The 19,057-nt window shown below is 44.3% G+C and overlaps 1 protein-coding gene across 1 annotated transcript in view; it reads right to left on the bottom strand.

Annotated features, from left to right (window-relative positions):
- Positions 1-18,288, bottom strand: part of MYO1E (myosin IE) — a 214,086-nt gene extending 195,798 nt beyond the window's left edge. Inside the window, exon 1 of the mRNA XM_042941875.1 lies at positions 17,897-18,288. Coding sequence (XP_042797809.1) covers positions 17,897-17,899 — 3 coding nt within the window. The 5' untranslated portion in view covers positions 17,900-18,288. The remainder of the gene's footprint in view (positions 1-17,896) is intronic.
- Positions 18,289-19,057: the final 769 nt, after the last annotated feature.

The raw sequence follows: 19,057 nt of genomic DNA, 5'->3' as shown, positions 1-19,057 counted from the left end.
ACCTCTTTTCTGTAAGAGCTGAGAGTTTTTTGAGTAAGAGTGACAGGTGTAAAGCCGTACTACCAGGAAAATGATTCTGGCACTGCTCTTCCTGTAAATTAAAGGGGGAAGACAGGGAAGATCACTTAGGCAACCCTTGTGATGGTCCCAGCGTAAGACAAGGCAGATTCAAACCAGGATGACAGCTGAGCAAAGGAGGACACCTTCACAAGGTTTGGGACCAGCAGGAGTCCTGAAAGGAAGAGAGGGACAGAAAAGGCCCCTGATGTCTCCAGTCTAGCTGTACGAATTAGGAAGAGAAGGCAAAGGACACTTTCTGTAGCCCCAGGGTTGGAATGGTTCTGGAGGCTGGACTCTTTTCGCTATTGATATTCCCAAGTCTGTATCTCTCTCTCTCTCTCTCCAGCCTGACAGAATCTGTTCTTGGGCAGCTTTAGAAGGTTTGATAGATTAGTTTACAGAGAGATGTTATTAACCAACCAACATTTTATCAAGAATGATGCAGCAGCTCAGAGCAACCGGTAATGGCAAAGCTCGGCATTGACAGGAGCCTCGGAGGAGTCATTCTGGGTGGAGGGCTTTCCAATCAGGCTGCAGGCAGCCCCTGATTCCGGGCGTGACTCCAGAACTGCCTCAGATGGAGAAAACTTTCTGTCCACCCGGCTCCTGAGCATTGCCATGTCACTTCTGCTTCAGCAAGATAAGAGATGATTGACTGTTTGCATCCCTGTCCTTGTAAGACGGCATCCTGGAGGACAACACCAGGCTTCCACTGGGCACCTGTTTCGAGTCATGTCACCGTGCTTAGACCACAGGTTTCCTGTGCACTAGTGCCTTCTCACCTGGGATCTCATTTAAATGAAGACTCAGAATCAGGAGGTCTGGGGTGGGGCCTGAAGTTCTGCAGTTCTTTCAACAGCCCAGTTGGTGCCCATGCTGCTGGCCCATAGACCCCACAACTTGAATGTGCACGTGTCTAGGAATAGACAGCTCCTCTCCACAGCAGATTCAGGTGATGCTGAATTTAAATCCATCCTCTGCCACTTTTCAGATGGTATTTTGTTTCCTTGTCTGCAGGCGGAAAACGAATACCTACCTCAAAGGAGGTACAAAAGCAGAACAATACGGAGTGGGTCCTCAATAACTGCTCATTCCTTTTTTTTTTTTTTTAGTTTATTTTAATTTACTTTTGAGAGAGAGAGAGCATGCAAGTGGGTCAGGGGCACAGACACAGTGGGACAGGGGATCCGAAGCGGGCTCTGTGCTGACAGCAGAGAACCTGATGTGGGGCTTGAACCCATGAACCATGAGATCATGACCTGAGCTAAAGGCAGTCACTTAACCAGCTTAGCCACCCAGACACCCCAGTAATTGTTCATTCCAATAGCAGATTTCTCTTCTCTTGGAGGGTGTGAAAAGCTGTTAAATTTATAGACCCATACTCCCACAAAAAAACTAAGGTCTCCAGGCGGACTGACTGAGAATGCAAAGGATAGAATACCTTCAGAAACTGGAAAAGCCACTGAAAATTTTATCATCATGTAACCCTGCATAATTACAGACACATCCAAAAATAGTGTGATCGTGTACTTGTCTGAATGATTTATTTTTGCAAGTTTTTCATTTAAATTCCAGTTAGTTAAGTTATAGTATAATATTAGTTTCATTACTTGTTCAAGTGATTTAGCACATCAAAATCTAATACATTATTTCCCAGCTCTGAAATTTCCAAACTCCACTTGGTAGGAGAGAAAGTATTTCTATTCCAAGGGGCCAGGATACCCGATTTAACCAACCTCAGTGTATTTAACCTTCTTCAACCTTCCCTCGCAAGAGTCTTCCCTTCACCAAAGTCAGATTCCACGCTGCATTGAGAATTATCCTCCTAGTGCATTATCAAGTTTCTTGATCCAGAATGTGTCATTTACATGAAACTTATAAAAATGCATTTACTACATGAGCCAGAAGAGTCTCATACTTGAAATTCTTTGTCAGAGGTGAAGAAGTAAACCTCTACATTTCTACATTTTGAAAAGCAAACCACAGCTCTGTAAATGCACAGTTTTTGTCAGGCTAAATATCAACATTCCTTTGCATGCGTTAATCTTTTAACCCCCAAAACTCAAGTATGTGAGCCAAGCGAACATAAGTGCATAAATATCAGGCTCCAAAATGATCTGTTTGTCATATAGATATAGTGCATAGGATTTCTTTCTAAAATCCCTCCCTTTTCACTTTCTCCATTCCACACCCAGAAAAACCTCCTATTTACAGAAAGCCACACCTATCACTAAGAGCTAACCAACCTTTCAAAAAAACATTTAGGAGCAAACGTTAAGAGCCATTCAAAACAAAAGGAAATGCCAAGACACTCAAAAAAAAGTTCTACTCTCAATGCAAAAGAAGCTACCAGAATTTATGAGGAGCAGAATAAACAAAACAATTAAGCCATTAGCATGTCTCTTTGGAGACAAACTGGCCTTGGGAAGAGGGGGAAACTGAGATCCCAGTTGGGCAGGTGAGTTGTTAGTTCGCTAAGGAAAAACAAAGGCAGCGGATTCTCTTTAAACCAGAACAGATCTAAACTTGGTCAGGTAATTTTACATTCTGATGGTCCACATAGCTGAATGAGGAAAACCTTCTTATCCTATCTGGTAGTGATAGGCCACAGCCTGGCACAACCTCTAGCAGTGAAAAGCCTGAGAGCGAGGTCACGGGTTACACCTGATTGAGAATGCTTCCCTTTACAGTTGGGAACTTTAAAAAAAATTTTTTTTAATGTTTATTTGTTTTTGAGAGACAGAGAGAAAGAGAGCGAGCATGAGCAGGGAAGGGGTAGAGAGAGGGGAGAGACAGATTCTGAAGCAGGCTCGAGACTCCAAGCTGTCAGTACAGAGCCCAACGTGGGGCTCGAACCCATGAAACGCAAGATCCCATCCGGAGCCGAAGTTGGACACTTAACCAACTGACCCACCCAGGCGCCCCTGCAGTTGGGAACTTTCATCAGGGGGCCTGGGTGAATTTTGTTTCCTTGTCTGCTTGGAAAGAGCAGCATTACTCCTGGAGGGGACAAGCTGGGACTGGTTGTGTGGCCTTGGGCAATCCCAGAACCTCTCCTGGTCTCAACGGTAGGAGGGTTGTAATCGACAGAGTGAGAGAGTCCCATACAGAAGCCATTCTAGCCCACCAGCTTCCCTCCAGTCTCTGCCTTCCAGGAGCTGAGCTCGAGAGTTGCTAATATCCTGTTCTATTAAAAGAACACTCAAAAGGAAGCTCTACTGGATTTATCTGAGGGGGCTATTTTTATCTTTGAAAAACATTTCCAGTTTACAGTTAGTTAACTGTCTAGGTTAATCCACCCGCTCTCATCAATCACTCTTCTGTTGCAGGCTACAACATCACTGCAGAGTTGCAGTGAAAGGTCTTCAGCTCTCCATGCATTTTTGGTCTAGTGGGGGAACAGTTGGGCTCAATTCCACAAAGTTGCTGATTCTACCACGTGCCAGACATTTCACCAGGTGATGGAAACTCAAAAACGAATGTGACACTGTATCCCCCTTAAGGAGTTTACAGCCTAGCAGGAGAGAACAATAAACAAATATTTAATGAATTAATACCACTCCAAACCTCCCGTTGGCAGGAGGGCCCCAACTGACCTGGCCTGTCTCAACTCTGCCATGTCTGGTGTACAAGCCATTCAAAATATCATTCAAAATGTTCTAACTGGTGATCATACGTATCTTTCCAGACTCCACCAGTCACCTGGACGTCAGCTTCCTCCTGCCTCACTTTGGAGGCCGTTGCTTTCACACTCTGGAGAGCTTAGAATACCTTATCCCTTCCACCTGGAGCTGAGTGTGGAAAACATACTCCAAAAAGCTCAAAAAGTACAAATCTGCCCACTCTGTTAGGTGTGGAGGTCCCGCACACAGATCTCACGAGGACAGTCTGAATTTACCAGTATTTGGATTACCTGTGAATTTTAAACATCTGAAGTCAACCTGTCCTCCAAAACCACAATTAAAAAAGCATACTGTCTGCTTCAAAATCCCATTTTCAATTCTTTCAGTCCCTTCTTCCATCTGTATCTCTGCCTGTTCCTGAAACCCCATACTAGCAAAGATCACTGGCAATGGATACAATAGATTCCAGTTTCTGGGAGCGCTGTCTTTCTTCACAGATTCGGAAACAGCAGGGGCGGAAGGGTGTCTGCCCTGGTTTCAACATTATATAGCTGGCTGGCGAGTGAGGACAGGTACCCGTGGGCAGACTGATTCTCCTGCCTTCGGTGAATGAGTGGCTCGGCTTTCAGGTGCCCTTTTAAGTATCTTTATTCTTCTTCTCTCCCTCCAGAGGCGAGCTGAATGAAGTGAGGGGTGACACCCACATCAGACAACTGCATCATCCCCACTAAAATCAAAGGCTCCGGTGACATTTGAATCACGGGGCGCTTTCCCTGATTCACCCCTCCCTGTTTCACTCCATTAGCTGAGTCACCAAGAGCAGCAGTTTACTGGTGTGGACTTGGGGAGTGCTGCACTGTGTGGGCAGTTCTGCCCTCTGTCTACTCCAAGTAAAGACCAAGTCTTTAAAACCGGTGTGTTTTAAAGACTGTAGTCACACACTGCAGAAGGAAACGCAAGCATTTTCCCCCAATATGTTTATAAATAGAACTACAGGGGTGGCTGGGTGGCTCAGTAGGTTAAGCTTCCAACTTCAGCTCAGGTCATGATCTCACTGCTTATGGGTTTGAGCCCCACGTCATGCTCTGTGCTGACAGCTCACAGCTCAGAGCCTGGAGCCTGCTTCAGATTCTGTCTACATCACTCTGCTCCTCCCCGGCTCAAGTTCTGCCTCTCTCTCTCTCTCTCTCTCTCTCTTTCTCTGTCTCTCTCTCTCTCTCTCAAATATAAATAAACATTAAACAATTTTTTTAAGAGATAAATAAATAAAAATAAAAATAGCACTGTATACCTAGCAGGACAAATCACAAAATGAGGTGGGGTAGAAAGACGAACAAGGGCTCTCCCTGAAAAGTAACTGACCAGAAGAGAAGATTAAACGCGTATAACGAATCATGGAATCTCTGCAGACCAACAGCCATGGGTTTTTTGAAGATAACTTCCAACTCTGAGACTCAAGAAGGTGGAATTAGGACTGGCCTAAAAGGAGAATTAGACCATAGGGATTGACTATAGCCAAACATCTGCCCGTAAGGGGCACAGCGGGTAGCTAGACGTGGCCAGGAGATCCAGGTGAGAGGCAAAGCGAAAAGGTAAACTGAAGCCACACTGCAGAAGTCGAATCCATAGGACTCGGCAACCGATGGAATCTTTCAGTTAGCTACATCTTATATTTAGATTACATAAAATACACCTTTGCCACCTGACACCTACATACAACTGCTCCTGCAAACTGAAGACTGATTCATTGCCCCAAACAATGATGACAGTGTCTATTGTCTCTGTAGACCAGACAATGCTGGATACATTGGCACTCCACAGTCACTGGAGAGGCTGTGCTAGGCAGGCTCCACCCAGGATGAGAAAGAGGGATCCGACCGAGGTGGGAGGAGCGAGTTGCCCTTCCTGTGGTGGACTTAATTATGTGTCTCACTTCTGAGCAAGTGCAAACTATGTTTCCTGCATTCTCCAACCCTCCTCCTCATCGCTCCCCCATCTAGAAGGGCAAGAACCTTAGGAGGAAAGAACAGGATGTTAGACAGATGGAGGACGCAGGGAGGGCTTAGAGGCAGGGGAGAGAAAGAGCTAGAAGGAAGAGACTATCCGAGTTCCTTTTTTTTTTTTTTTTTTACACCCCAAGCCTTAATCCTAGATGATAGAAACAGAGCACAGAGCACAGAGTCCAGTGGTTGGAGTCCAGTAATTTCCTTCTCATTATGTACCCTCAATTAATAAACATTAATTTTATAATTAATAATAATAAATCCCTACCAGGAAAATAATGAGCTTTCAATTGTTTACTTAAAGTCAAAACCTTAGGTCCTTGATTTATATTTGAAGTCTGTACTAGAGGTACAGACTTCTCTTTGTGATCAATGGAGAATTTAAAAACATAATAAATACGAGGCCAACACTGTGACTCTGTTTTCATGCTTTATTATTATTCTGAAAAATTAAGTTAGTTTGCAACAGATAATACCTACCATTACTTCATTGGTAATGGTAATGGTAACTTAAATTGGTTTAGTTCCATGGGAATCTTACAAAAAAATTTAACTTACCACTTTCCACCTCCTTTCTCCCTAGTGCTTTATTAAGTTTGATTTTCTTTTTTTTTTTAAATTATTGTTTATTATTTTTTTTAATGTTTATTTATTTTTTGAGAGAGAGATACAGTGTGAGCAGGGGAGGGCCAGAAAGAGAGGGAGACAGAGAATCCAAAGCAGGCTCCAGGCTCTGAGCTGTCAGCACAGAGCCTGAGGTGGGGCTCAAACTCACAAAGCATGAGATCATGACCTGAGCTGAAGTCGTACATTCAACCGACTGAGCCACCCAGGTGCCCCTGTTATGTTTGATTTTTAAACTTTTCTAGTAAAAGCAGATTTAGGACCAAGATCCCTGGACTGTGGGTCAAAAGACTTGTAATTCTAAGGCCACCTCTTCTATTAATTTGCCAAGTGACCTTGGTCAGGCTATTTAAATTCTTTGGACCCTCGAGGGTCATCTGGGGAAGCCATGGACCACTTTGGGGATTTATGAATCTTCTTCCCTGGAAAAAATGCACATATGAACACAGACACAAACTTTAGCAAACAACTTCATAGAAATCCCCAAGTAGTCTCCAGGATATTACTTGTCCTGACATTCTACATTTATTTATTTTTACATTTATTTATTTTTGAGAGACAGAGTGTGAGCAGGGGAGGGACAGAGAGAGAGAGAGAGAGACTCAGAATCAGAAGCAGGTTCCAGGCTCAGAGCTGCCAGCACAGAGCCTGACGCACGGCTGGAACCCACAAACCGTGAGATCATGACCTGAGCTGAAGTCGGACACTTAATTGACTAAGCCACCCAGGCACCCTGACAGTCTACATTTAAATGCATCTGATCATTGGAAGAAACAAGTATTATTTGTAGAGCCATCACCGTGATGCAGGCTTGTGTAAGAAGGAATGAAGAGACCAATAACCACAAGCTGGTTCTACCAATCCTACCTAAAGGAAGTGCCTGACTGAGTATGGCTAGGAACGTAGAGTGGGGACCCACTGCTGTCCTACATACCAAGACAATGTATACCTAGATATGGGACCAGGACAAGTATCAAGAAGACTGCCCAGTGACTGGAGATGTCTACATCATTCTGTAAAACAGTCTGTACTGTTCAAAGTCAAAGGGAGACCAAAAGAGTAGTTAGTGCCAAGAGCTGAGTTTAGCTTATGTAAAATCCAACCTAATACAGAGATAGGATAAAATGACATCTAAGATTTGTTCCAAAATAAACCAAGGGAGGGGTGCCTGGATGGCTCAGTCGGTTGAGCGTCCGACTTCAGCTCAGGTCATGACATCATGGTTCATGAGTTTGAACCTTGCATCGGGCTCTGTGCTGAGAGCTCAGAGCCTGGAGCCTGCTTTGGATTCTGTGTTTCCCTCTCTGCCCTTCCCCTGCTCATGTCCTGTTTGTCTCTCTCTTTCTCTCTCAAAATAAGTAAACATTTTAAAAATAAACAAATAAACCAAAGGAAGGTGAGAATACAGAAAGGACTGGAACAACTATATGCCAATAAGTTAGATAATCTAGAAGAAATAGATAAATTCCTAGAAATTTATGACTTACCAACACCAAATCAGGAAGAAATAGAAAATATAAATTATTAGAAGGAGATTAAATAAGTAATCAAAAACATCCTAACAAAGATAAGTCTAGGACCAGATGACTTCACTGGTAAGTTCTACCAAATATTTAAAGAAGCATTAATGCTCATTCTCAAACTCAAAAAAAGAAGAGTAAAGAACCCTTCCAAACTCATTTTACAAGACCAGAATTACCCTGATACCAAAACCAGACAAGAACACTACCAGAAAATTACAGGCCAATATCCCTGGTGAACATAGATGCAAAAATCCTCAACAAAATACTAGCGAACCAAATTCAATAATACATCAAAAGGGTCGTACACCAAGATCAAGTGGGATTTATTCCAGGGATTCAGGGATGGCTCAATGTCAACAAGTTAATCAATGTGATTGATACACCCCATTAACAAAACAGAGAAAACAAGCTGGGCCATGAATTGTCCACTGTTGAAGCTGGGGAATAAGTTTTCTCCCCATTTGTGTAGTTCAAATTTTTCCATTTAAAAAGAGAGAGGGAGAAAGAGAGGAAGTCAAAGTGAAAGACCCATGGGTTAACACATTTTTGAGAACTGTGTTTAAAGCTAAGTTTGTCCTCAATTCACATCTTGTTGAGGAGCCCACAGATAGCACACAGTCTGTGGCTCACAGAATATGGAATTGACATGGGGTTGTTTGGGGAATAATCCAAAAGATAGGACTTTCAACCAAGACAAACAAGTATTTTTGTGTGTGTGAAGAAAGGCTTTGTCCACATCATGGCTCAGGGTTGGCTGGAAAGGCAGAATCAGGCAGTGAGCAGTACTGTCCCCACCTGTTCCCAACAGGATTATTCCACCCTCATGTCCAACAGGCCATCCAGCCCAGTCTGGTTTGGCAGGATTCACTGCACTCTCAGTTTGGACTTATTTGTAAAACACTTGGTACTTTCACAAAGCTCCCTTTAACAGATAGAAAATTACTTTTCTTCTGGTTGTTAGTTTCTGCTTTTACTTTTTTCTCCAACAAAAAAACAGCAATTTTGAAGATCATCCTGAGTGTCCACAATGCAAAAGAACTGTCATTCCATTTCCTTTGGGAACTGCTTTGGGTAAACAGCAGTGGATGTATAATAGACATGGGGGCTTCTGTCAAACACAGAGGTTCAGAGGGGTCAGCCAGGAAAAAACGGAAGCTGCCACTGAATCTATTCCTGCCTCAGGGTATCCACCCAATTACCGCAAGCTGAAAGAAAAGGTTGAGGCTGGGGACCTGTAGCTCGGCCCTCGGGTAGTCCGCTCCCACACTGACTCTGGGCTTTGGCCATGCGACTTGCTTTGGCCAATGGGACAAGAACAAGCACGATGCAAGCAGAGGTTTAACACAATGTGTGTGCTGGGCTTGCTTTCTCTTTTGCTGTTCTTGGGAACCCTGTGACCACTGCTATGTAAATAAGCCAGGACTAGCCTGTTGTGACAAGAGATACACGGCAAAGTCATCTCCACTGCCCCAACTGAAATTGTGCCAGCTATCTGACATGGGAGTGAGGACATCCCAGATCATCTATCCCTAGCCAAGCCACCAGCTGACCACAGGGATCTGAGGAGCCAGTCCACCCAGCCCACAACTGCCCAGCCAATTCACAAAATCATGAGAAATAATAAACGTTTATTACTTAAACCACCAAGTCTGGGGTGGTTTATTATACTAAAAGCCAGCAGACACAATAGGGCAAGAAAAGGTGACTAATACACTGAACATCCTGGGATGCAACCCCTAATGACTCTTTTACATAACACTCATTGAGACTAATGATTTGATTGTATGTCAACTGTCATCAGAATAATCAGGCAAAGATCCACAACTGACCATACACCTTAATATTCATCTCAACACAATGTTTGCTATAACCCTTGGAATGAAATCGTATGGGTTTCAGAGGTTTATGAACTTCCTAAGATTACATGAAGAATTGTCTGTTTATGTGTTTTTTCTTCTTAATTGGAAAAAGATGTTAAAAGTATGGAGAATAAAATAAATATGTATGTACACACACTGGCCAGAATTAATGATACTATTTTATTATATTTGCTTTGGATTTTCTAATCTATAAAGTAAATGAAACACTACCAAGTGTTAAAATTAGTCAACTGACCCCAGTCTTCTCCCTTTTCTCCATGCCTCTCTTATTTATTTATTTTTTTAAGTGATCTCTAAGCCAAAGGTGAGGCTCAAACTCACAACCTTGGGATCAAGAGTCAGACGCTCCACCAACTGACCCAGCCAGGCCTGCCCCTCCTTCCCTCTTTAGCAGATTCAATTTGGTATCTTTCCAGTCCACTGATTTGTATTTTTAAAAGAATATATGCATAAATATATATGTATGAATACATATCCCCAAACAATATACTGTGTATAGTTTTTTTTTAATTTTTCTTAGTTTTTATTATATGTATCTTTCTACAACTTGCTTCTTCACCAAACACTACTTTTGTGAGATCTATCCATACTGATACTTGGTTACCAATAAGTTGCGTGTATTTATGCATTTCTCTACTAACAGACATTTAGATTGTTCTGGTTCGTTTTTGTTTTTACTATTACAAACACTGTTGGGACACAGGTCGATAGATTCCAACATATTTTCAGAGGACCTCAGGATACCCCCCAAATAAGAGGAGTCTCCGTTTGACAAGCTGATGGGGTAAGTTGAATTGTTATGATTTTGTAGACATATTTCTGTATTCAAGCGTTCCCAAGTCTTGAGGAAGCCATCTTTATTCATACTTTAAAATAGCTTAATAGATGCTTCTGCATTTAAATTCAAAATTTTCTATGACAAAGGTCTGCATCTACTTGGGGCACTAAAAGCAACCTTATTTTTGTTGTTGTTGCTGAAAATTCCTACAATCAGACAATGACAATGTCTACATCATTCTGTTACCAAAAAATACTATGCTAAGTTGCTGTCGACATCAAATGCTGGTCACACCGATTAAGTTACTAAGCCACTAACGATGTGGTCCTAATTTTTTATTTGTTTTCTTTCATGTAGGAGGACTAATGGGCTAGGTTTCTTGTGGTTATCTTGTTTCCCTTATTTTCTACTTTTTTAACCTAATTGAGATCAGAGCATTTTCTAGCATGACTTTTATTTTACCCTTATTCCCAGTGTGATATCACCCAGTACCCAAACTTGATGATATGCAAAGTCCCCAAAACAAGGAAATTAAAGCCAAGATCCTTACTACCCATGACAGACAACGTTCTTAGGTCTAAATTATCCCACCCTGGCACTATTGAGTAAAATTAACTAAAACAGATTATTTTTTAATCAACCTTGTCTTCCTTCAAAAGTAGGTGAAATGATTAAGCGATATACAGATGCTTGGATTCAGAAACTTCAAATTAGAAATCATGTATTCAATTGCTTGTGAAAGAGCATAAAGTTAAAAGACCTGCTTCCTTACACACAAGTTGTATGCCCCCTGAACAGTTCTTTTCCTTGTTACACTTTGGTTTCTTACCTATAAAATGGCAACAAAAACCATCATTGGTGCAGGAAGAAGTGAACTCACCTATACGAAAGCTGTTTGTTACCATTCCTCCATTAGACATGAGCTCCTCCCAGAGGCGGTGCTTAATTCATCTTTGATTTCCCAATGGTTGCCGCCATATTTGGTAAGGATTCCTACCCAGTAATAAGCATGTATGCTATAACGTCTTTCGTAACTGCTGTTGTCTTTTCCACTTTAGGGTTCAAAGCTCCCCACCTCCAACTACCTGCGTTCTCTGATGAGACCATTCATACTTGTCAAGTTACAGTCAGAAGCCTGAACACCCACTGGTGTTACACATTTGAGTGCCAATGCCATAAACTAGGGAGAACACCCATAGCAGGACTTAGGAGTTTGGAGTGTCCCCCAAGCCTGCCTGTGTTGCTTCACATTCTGCACTAGAGAGGGGTCTACATGTCTCAAAAGCAACAGGAAGTTGAGCAGCTCATTAATGACAGGGAGGGTCTCCCTGGTACGTAGCTCTAGAGGCAAAGTCTCTGCACAGTTATGACAGGCTGGGTAAGCAGGTTACATGGAATTACTATACCACCACCGAAATGTGATAAATATGCTTACCAGGAAAAGGTTTTATAAAATAGGTGGAAAAATACAAGAGCCCAAATTGTACATTTAGCCCATAATTACAACTACATAAAAAGGGTGTGCATTTGGACAGATTAGAAGGGAACCCAAAAGCATGAAAATAATTACTATTAGGGTAGTGACATTACAGGTGAATCCTCCAAATTTATTTCAAAAATTGAAACAGTAATAAATCAAAAATAAATGACCTTCCACCTCCAAGTAGGCTTTTCTGAAGGAAAGAAAGAAAACTACCCGGTCATGTCTAGACTCTAAGGAAACAGACCCTAATCCAACACTACAGTTTGGTGGGAAAAGCCTTATTTGATGGGGATCAGAAAATGAATCCTGGCACCAGTTCAGTCAAATCCTACTTCTGAGGCTTCAGAAGTCAACCCATCTACACTTTTCTGTGAAGTCCAGCAAAAGGATTTAGGATAGAATTAAGATTTTTTTTTTTTTTTTTTTTAGTAACCTCTACACCCAACATGGGGCTTGAACTCATAACCTGGAGATCAAGAGTCATATGTTCCAGGGACCCAGCCAGCCAGGTGCCCCTAGGATAGAATTTTTAAATCTCTTCTGGGCATTCTACAATGTAGTATGTTTTACTTTCTACAATGTAGCATATCACTATAAGTCCCATGAATGAACTTTTAACAAACACATCAGAACTCAAAACAGGGGAGAGACCATGGCCCCCTTCAGAGCAGTTTCTTGTATTTATTCCTGGAAAAAGCCACCTCCCCTTTGTCCTCCAAAGCCTATCGTATGATATTTCACATCTTCAGAAGGGCCAATTTCTTCTTTAGGGCAGAATGTAACTTCTGGAAACAGTGGAGAGGGACTTGGTATGAGTAAGATGGGCGATCAAGCTGAACACTAAAGTTTTAGGTCAAAAAAGAAGTAAAAAAAACAAACAGATTTTCTTAAGTGGCCACTCAGAGGTGCTTCGTACTTCAGTGACATTGTTCCCTGGTGGCAACTCAGAAGGGCGGGCTGACTTCCCTGGGACGTACAGTGCAAAGTTCCAGGGCTGGTCAAAGCCAATCCCTCGATTTTAGGGAGCACTCTTACAGTTCTATTTTGCTCAAGTGTGGCTGTCATAAAGATAGGTTAAAAAAAATACCTTGCTACGATGCCCAAAAACCTTTTGTCTCTGCCAAAATAAACTGTGAAGCTGAAATTCAAGACACAATTTGTTTACCATTATTACAGAATGTGCTTGTAAGGCCAAGATGTTTATTTTTAGTACCTTTGGCATTTAACCTTTAACCCCTCATTGCTCTGTAAATATTAAGTCCCAGCAAGGTAAAAAAATAATAAAATAAAAATATCAAAACCTCATCATTTTAATAACATATTGATGAAAACACAATTGCTGCATCTTTGTGAAAAAAAAATAGTAGATGACTCAGGCTTGGAAAATCATGACTGTACATAATTTCTATATATTCCATAATGAAGCTTATAATACTTTGCATTGGTATACAGGTTTCAAACTATTTCTGCTTTTTGAACCCAATGAAAATAGCTGTCACAAGTTCTGACCAAGTAATGAGACCCAATCGTTTCTCATTAGGAAATGCAAAGTATTACATGTTCTCTCTTTCATTTAGTCTCACATGAGCTCATGACATTAACACTGAGTACAGGAGCAAAAAGTCATATCCCAAGTCAATATTTACCAAAATGCTCATTATCTAGGCCCAAAGGTAACTCCTGAGACAGACCTCAAATCCAGGAGATTCAACTAGAAGAGTAATAAAAGAGGTCTAGCATGCAATAAAGGGGTTGGGGGGGGGGGATTTTCCCCAGAAGAGGTGGGGGCGGGGGGGGGGGGGTGGTAGTGGTGGTGGAGAGGCAGGTGTGATGGGTTAAGAAAGAGAAGTTCAGTTCACAGCCTCACCACTCATACAACTTACACATCTACACTGGTGTTTAGATTGCTCCAAATTTGGATGCAGATTTTCCTTGTTAATAGCCTGGTGATTCCATAGGCTGAAAATACCAGGGAACTCCCTCTCTTAAAGGAAACCCAGTGGGAAGGTGTGGATGTATCAGTGAAACACCATTACTGGTATATGGTTAAAGTTGAGACATTCCTGCTGGTGAGCGAATGGAAGAAAGCATGTGGTTCTCAGGGACACCACTTTGAGATTTACAATAGAGTGGCTACAAACAGCTGACCTGCAGGTGTTTGGCCTTGCAGCAATGATCAGAACACTTTTAAGAATTAACCGGTCTGGCACAAAAATTTGGATTTCCAGCTTCCCTTGAAATATGTAATAGGATCAATGTAACCATGGTAATGTGGTAGTTGTCACGAACCATGGCCTAAGGTCAAGTAATGGTGCTTCTTTAGAGGGGTATATTTACTCTCTAGAGGACAGCCTCACCCCATGAAAAATTGTATGTATCCTGGCCTTTGCAGACATTGGAGTTTGCAACCACGGACAAAGCTGAAATCCCCTGCAGGAGTGTGAAGGAGGCGACTTTCACTTCTTCTGCTACTGTCTGCTTCCTCCACTTCTCCATCCCTTTCTATCTGCTGCTCCATGGGCTTTCTCTTTGTGCCCTGGGCCGACCAAACGTTCCCCATGAGGCTGGCCAACCCAAGCTGGCCCCTAGATAATGTCCTGAATTCCATATCCTTCCCTAACCCCTCTGCCTCCATCAAAACTTTTCTGTGCTTCAACCCATTTTTGTTTTGGTTTGGCTTTGTACTATGTCGTTTTGGCCAGGAAACTATTAGCAATCTGATAAACTAATCAGTGGGAGTGGACTAGGTTACCTTCCCAGAAAACATACTTGAAATGGATTCCAGACTTTCTAAATACGTGCCATGCCTTCACCCAAAGGAACTTACCTACCTCGTAGTCAGCTGTCTGACAGATTTCTAAGTACATAAGTCTATTCCTGTGTATTTTTTTACAAATAACATCTGTATTTACTCACAAATAATATGCTAGTGAGGGAAAGGGGCGTATCCTGACCATCGTCTGAGGTGATGGTCAATTCAGATTTACTCAAATAGTTCAGTATATTTAAGTCAGAGAAGCCCTATGAATAATAATTTCTGCACCTGACATATATAGATAGCAGAGCTACAGACATGGGTTCCAGTCCATTGGACAGTCCAAGCTGTCATGCCCACTAAAACAGAACTCCCTTTGTAGACGATAAAGCCAAATTCGACAAGGGAAATCTTAGTAGGCTATGATTATTAATCAAAGTCAAAGGAGATGTGGGTCCATCCTAACCAAGGTGCACTAAATTATAAAGACATGCAGAGATTTTTTTTTTTTTTTTCAGTTCGTCAAGTCTCCAAACATAGTTGTTGCTTCTCCAAAGATGGAGAAAAGTGTCCCAAAGTGAGCTTTCAGGAAAAAGATAGGAGGTGAACTCTACACTGGACATTGTGCTCATGAATCAGAAAATGACAATCTTCCTCATGAGTCACAACTGAATGAGTCTTGGCAGGGCCTTAGGGACAGGTTGAGAGTCTTCCTCGTGTGCTACCAGACTTCCTAAGAGATCACACACACAAACAGGCAAACACACAACAATACAGCAGCTCTCCCTACAGCCCAGCCAAGGGCCCCACAGAGTCTCTTCTCCATACTAACCCTCAGCCACACCCACTGAAGGCAATGCCCCTTCTCTTCCTGTTCTAAGCAGCTGAAGGATGCAGCTGGGCAGACCCACACAGATGTGAATGAAACACAAAATGAAGCCTCATTTGGCTTGAAAGGGTCATATATCAACAGTAAACATTCTGAGGTTGCCGACGACTTAGGATGGGGGATGCCCTAAGACAACTTCACCTAGCTAATGAACAATTTCTCAAGCCACTGAAGAAATGATTCATTTAATTTTGGCCACGTTACTCTACCTCTAGTAGACGGAGCGATGGCGCATGTCCTGTTTCAGGGCAGCAGCTGCTTTAACTTTTTTCTAATGCACTGATAGCCGCCTGGCTGGCCACAACACCACCATCTGTGCCACTGGCAGGGAACCCATCAATAGGTAAGTCACACCCTGTCCTCCGACAGACATACTATGCAACTCTGGAAACAATTCTCTTCCTTAGAACATGCCTCCTCCGCATCCATTCGATCGACCATCTACTTCAAAAGCAATGTGGCCGAAATGAGCACGTTATTTCCCAGGTCTCCAGAACAGGCATCAGAGACTACTTTTGCAGTGTGTCCGGCATGAAAAATGAATTCACTGAGGCAAAGTTAACTTTCTCAAGGTAGCGCTCAAGTATTTGAATTCAGTAAGTTTCTTTAAGCTCTTGACATAAACATATTGATTTTGTTTTGTTTTTAGAAATATTGAACCATGGAAAATAATTATAGCAGTTCTAAAGTACCAGGACTATCACATTGCTGAAATCCAAGAGGCTGATTAGGTAGTGGCCCAATTAGGTAGCTCATCCACCCACCACACATCAGTGTAAGTAAATGGTTCTCTTACAGGGGCTCCAAAAATAACGTGGAGCAGACTGACTCCTTAAACCCTGAAACTTAAAGAGGAAATTTATTTACAGATCAAGTGTCCTCTTAGGGAGGGGCAGAGGTGACACAACTCTGGACTACGTAAAAAGAAAAAGCTTCTGTCAAAGATGCCCTTTTAAAGACTGTTTTGTTTTTAAGCATTCTTTTGAATAAACACAGCACTCACTGGGTCTTAGAGTTGCTTTTGAGTTTTGTATACAGGTTCGCATGGGCCTTGGCTACATTTCTCAGGCTGGTCTTGCGGGATAGATTTTTAAATCAGCGCTGTACCAGTTACCATTTTGACTTAGCTCCCCATTCACAGTCATTAAAACTTAACAAAACAAACCAGAAGAGGATCAGGTCATCCACCCAGGCAGGGTTCTTTGAAAAGAAGCAAGTGTGGAAACTATGAAGCCTCGTAGTAGCACTTTTTTTTTTTTTTTCTTTCTTTCTCGGATGGACTGTCAATCTCTTCAAAATCGAGTCCTTGCCTTTGTGCTTCGGATAGAAACGAACACCATACCCAAACCCAGGGGGATGCGGCTCAGGTTAATGGAGCGGAGTGGGTTGCTGGGGGGCGGGTAGGGGGAAAGTCAGAGCCGAGTGAGAAAAAGTCAGCCACTTCCCTGTATTCCCAAAGTGCCAACGGAAAAAGAACAAAACACTCGACTTCCTCCCGTGCGACCCGTTCGCGGTACACCCGAAAAGCGCCAGTCACTTCGCCCTCGGGGAAGGGGTGGGGGGTGGGGGTGTTTACTCGGCCTCGCGGGCGCGGAGACCCAACCAGCCGCGAGGCTGCCGGCTGCGCCCGGTCACTTTCGCTCTCAGCCGCCCGCCCAGCGCCAGGTGCTCGCCCTACCTGGCGCCCCCGCCGGCCTTTGTGCGGCCCGCGCCGCCCCCGCCGGCGTGTGACTGCCAGGCGGGACAGCTGCTGGCGGCGCGGGGGGCGGAGAGGCGGCGAGTCGGGGAGGCGGCCGGCGCCCGTGCCCGCCGGCGGGGAGGGGGGCGCGAGGCGCGCGCAGGGGAGGGGGCGCGGCGAGCCGGCTCCTGCGCCTCGGTGCCGCGCTCCCCGCCGCCGCGGGCAGGACCGCGGGGCCACCGACGCTGCCCCCACCGTCCCCGCGGAAAGAGAGGGGTCCCCTCCGAGGGCCGTGCCCCCGAGCGCAGAGCTGCCCCCACGCTGGCTTCCGACAGCTGGCAGCCATAGCAACCCGGCCACAAAAAGTTTCGCGGCGCCCAAAGCGGCTTGAAAGAAAGTTTTCCTTGGCCCCTCGCTCCCTCTCCCCCAGCCAGGGTTTACGGAAAGCAGCAGGCAATCAGAGCTCGCGACGTGCCGACTCCCGCGTCCACCTTCTCCACCCCTGGCCTCGGCTGCGCGCCCAAGGTGGGTGCTCCGCGCCGACGCTTCCTGCCCGGTCCCAGGGTCAGGCGGTCCCGGGACGCCGTGCGGCCAACTCACCATGGTGACTCGCGCCGCGGTCGCGCCTCTGCCGGCGGCGGCTGCCGGGGAGCTGGGGCTGGAACGCAGGCTCCTGGGAGAACTTCAAAAGTTGGTCCCCTTCGCCAAAAACGGGCTCTCGACACCCAAGCACTCACAGGAGCCAATGGGAACCCTGGGGGGACTCCATCCAGGCGGGATCGGTGGCGCTAGGTGAGGGCGAGAAGGAGGAGACTCAGCAGGCGGGGCGCATGCTGCAGAGGGCAGGGGTCCACTCGGACCAGGCGCTCGCGCCCCCCCCCGCCTAGGTGAGCCCGATGCTCTCCGCGCGTCTGCCTGGCTGCCCAGCCTCGCTCTTCTTTCTTCGGCCACTAACTCTGTACTCCTCCGGCAGAGCCTCGGCTCGGGCTGGGCAATCTGTCCATAAATGGAGAATTCAGCTCAGGCCTGACCAATCAGGGTTTGTTTTCACAGCGTCACTCCTCAGGGAAACCGTGGTAGCCAACAAGCTTGGAGCTGCTGGAGTTTCCAAAGACCTCTGGATCCTGTAGTTCTCCACGCTAGCCTCCAAAGAGCGCTGCTGACCCGGCTCGCTCCGCAGTGCAAGACCTGAACTGTTGGGAACAAAACCTTCCCTGAAAGAGAGGTAAGCCTCTCATTTTTTTTTTTTTTTTAAACGCGTAAGTTACAGTAGGTGTGGCTTCCAAGCTGAAGTGGTATGATTTTCCCATAACTTTTTTTTTTAAGAAGGAAATATTTTATCAGCATCAAAGATCAGAGTCGTGGCAGCAACCCAAAGGAAATCCTTTTTCTTTCCAACGTCTGGATTGTGAGGAAAGTCAAAAATATCGTTTCCCCTACCCCTCCTTTTACCTGAATTTCCTTGGAAAACAAAGGAAGGCTTTTTTTTTTTCTTTTTTTTTTTCTTTTTTTTTCTTTTGGACTTTTGGGTGGTGGAGAAGTTGCACTGCAGCGAGCAGAGAGACGGGAGAAATAACTGGGAAGAAAGCACACTCCAACCTCTGTGAACCCTGTCTGTTGAGAACAATTAGCAAAACCGTCACGGCGCACGTATATTATTTCAGAGTGTGGGCTTTCAAGACTGGGGTGGGCAGTGAGGCTGAGATTGGAGGTGGGGGGAGAATCCAGAAATAAAGTCAGGGGCTCTGGTTTTATTGTTTC

This window comes from Panthera leo, chromosome B3, assembly GCF_018350215.1.
Source record: "Panthera leo isolate Ple1 chromosome B3, P.leo_Ple1_pat1.1, whole genome shotgun sequence".
NCBI classification, from domain to species: domain Eukaryota; kingdom Metazoa; phylum Chordata; class Mammalia; order Carnivora; family Felidae; genus Panthera; species Panthera leo.
The sequence above is the reverse complement of the archived record's forward strand: the minus strand, read 5'-3'. Positions and strand labels throughout refer to the sequence as shown.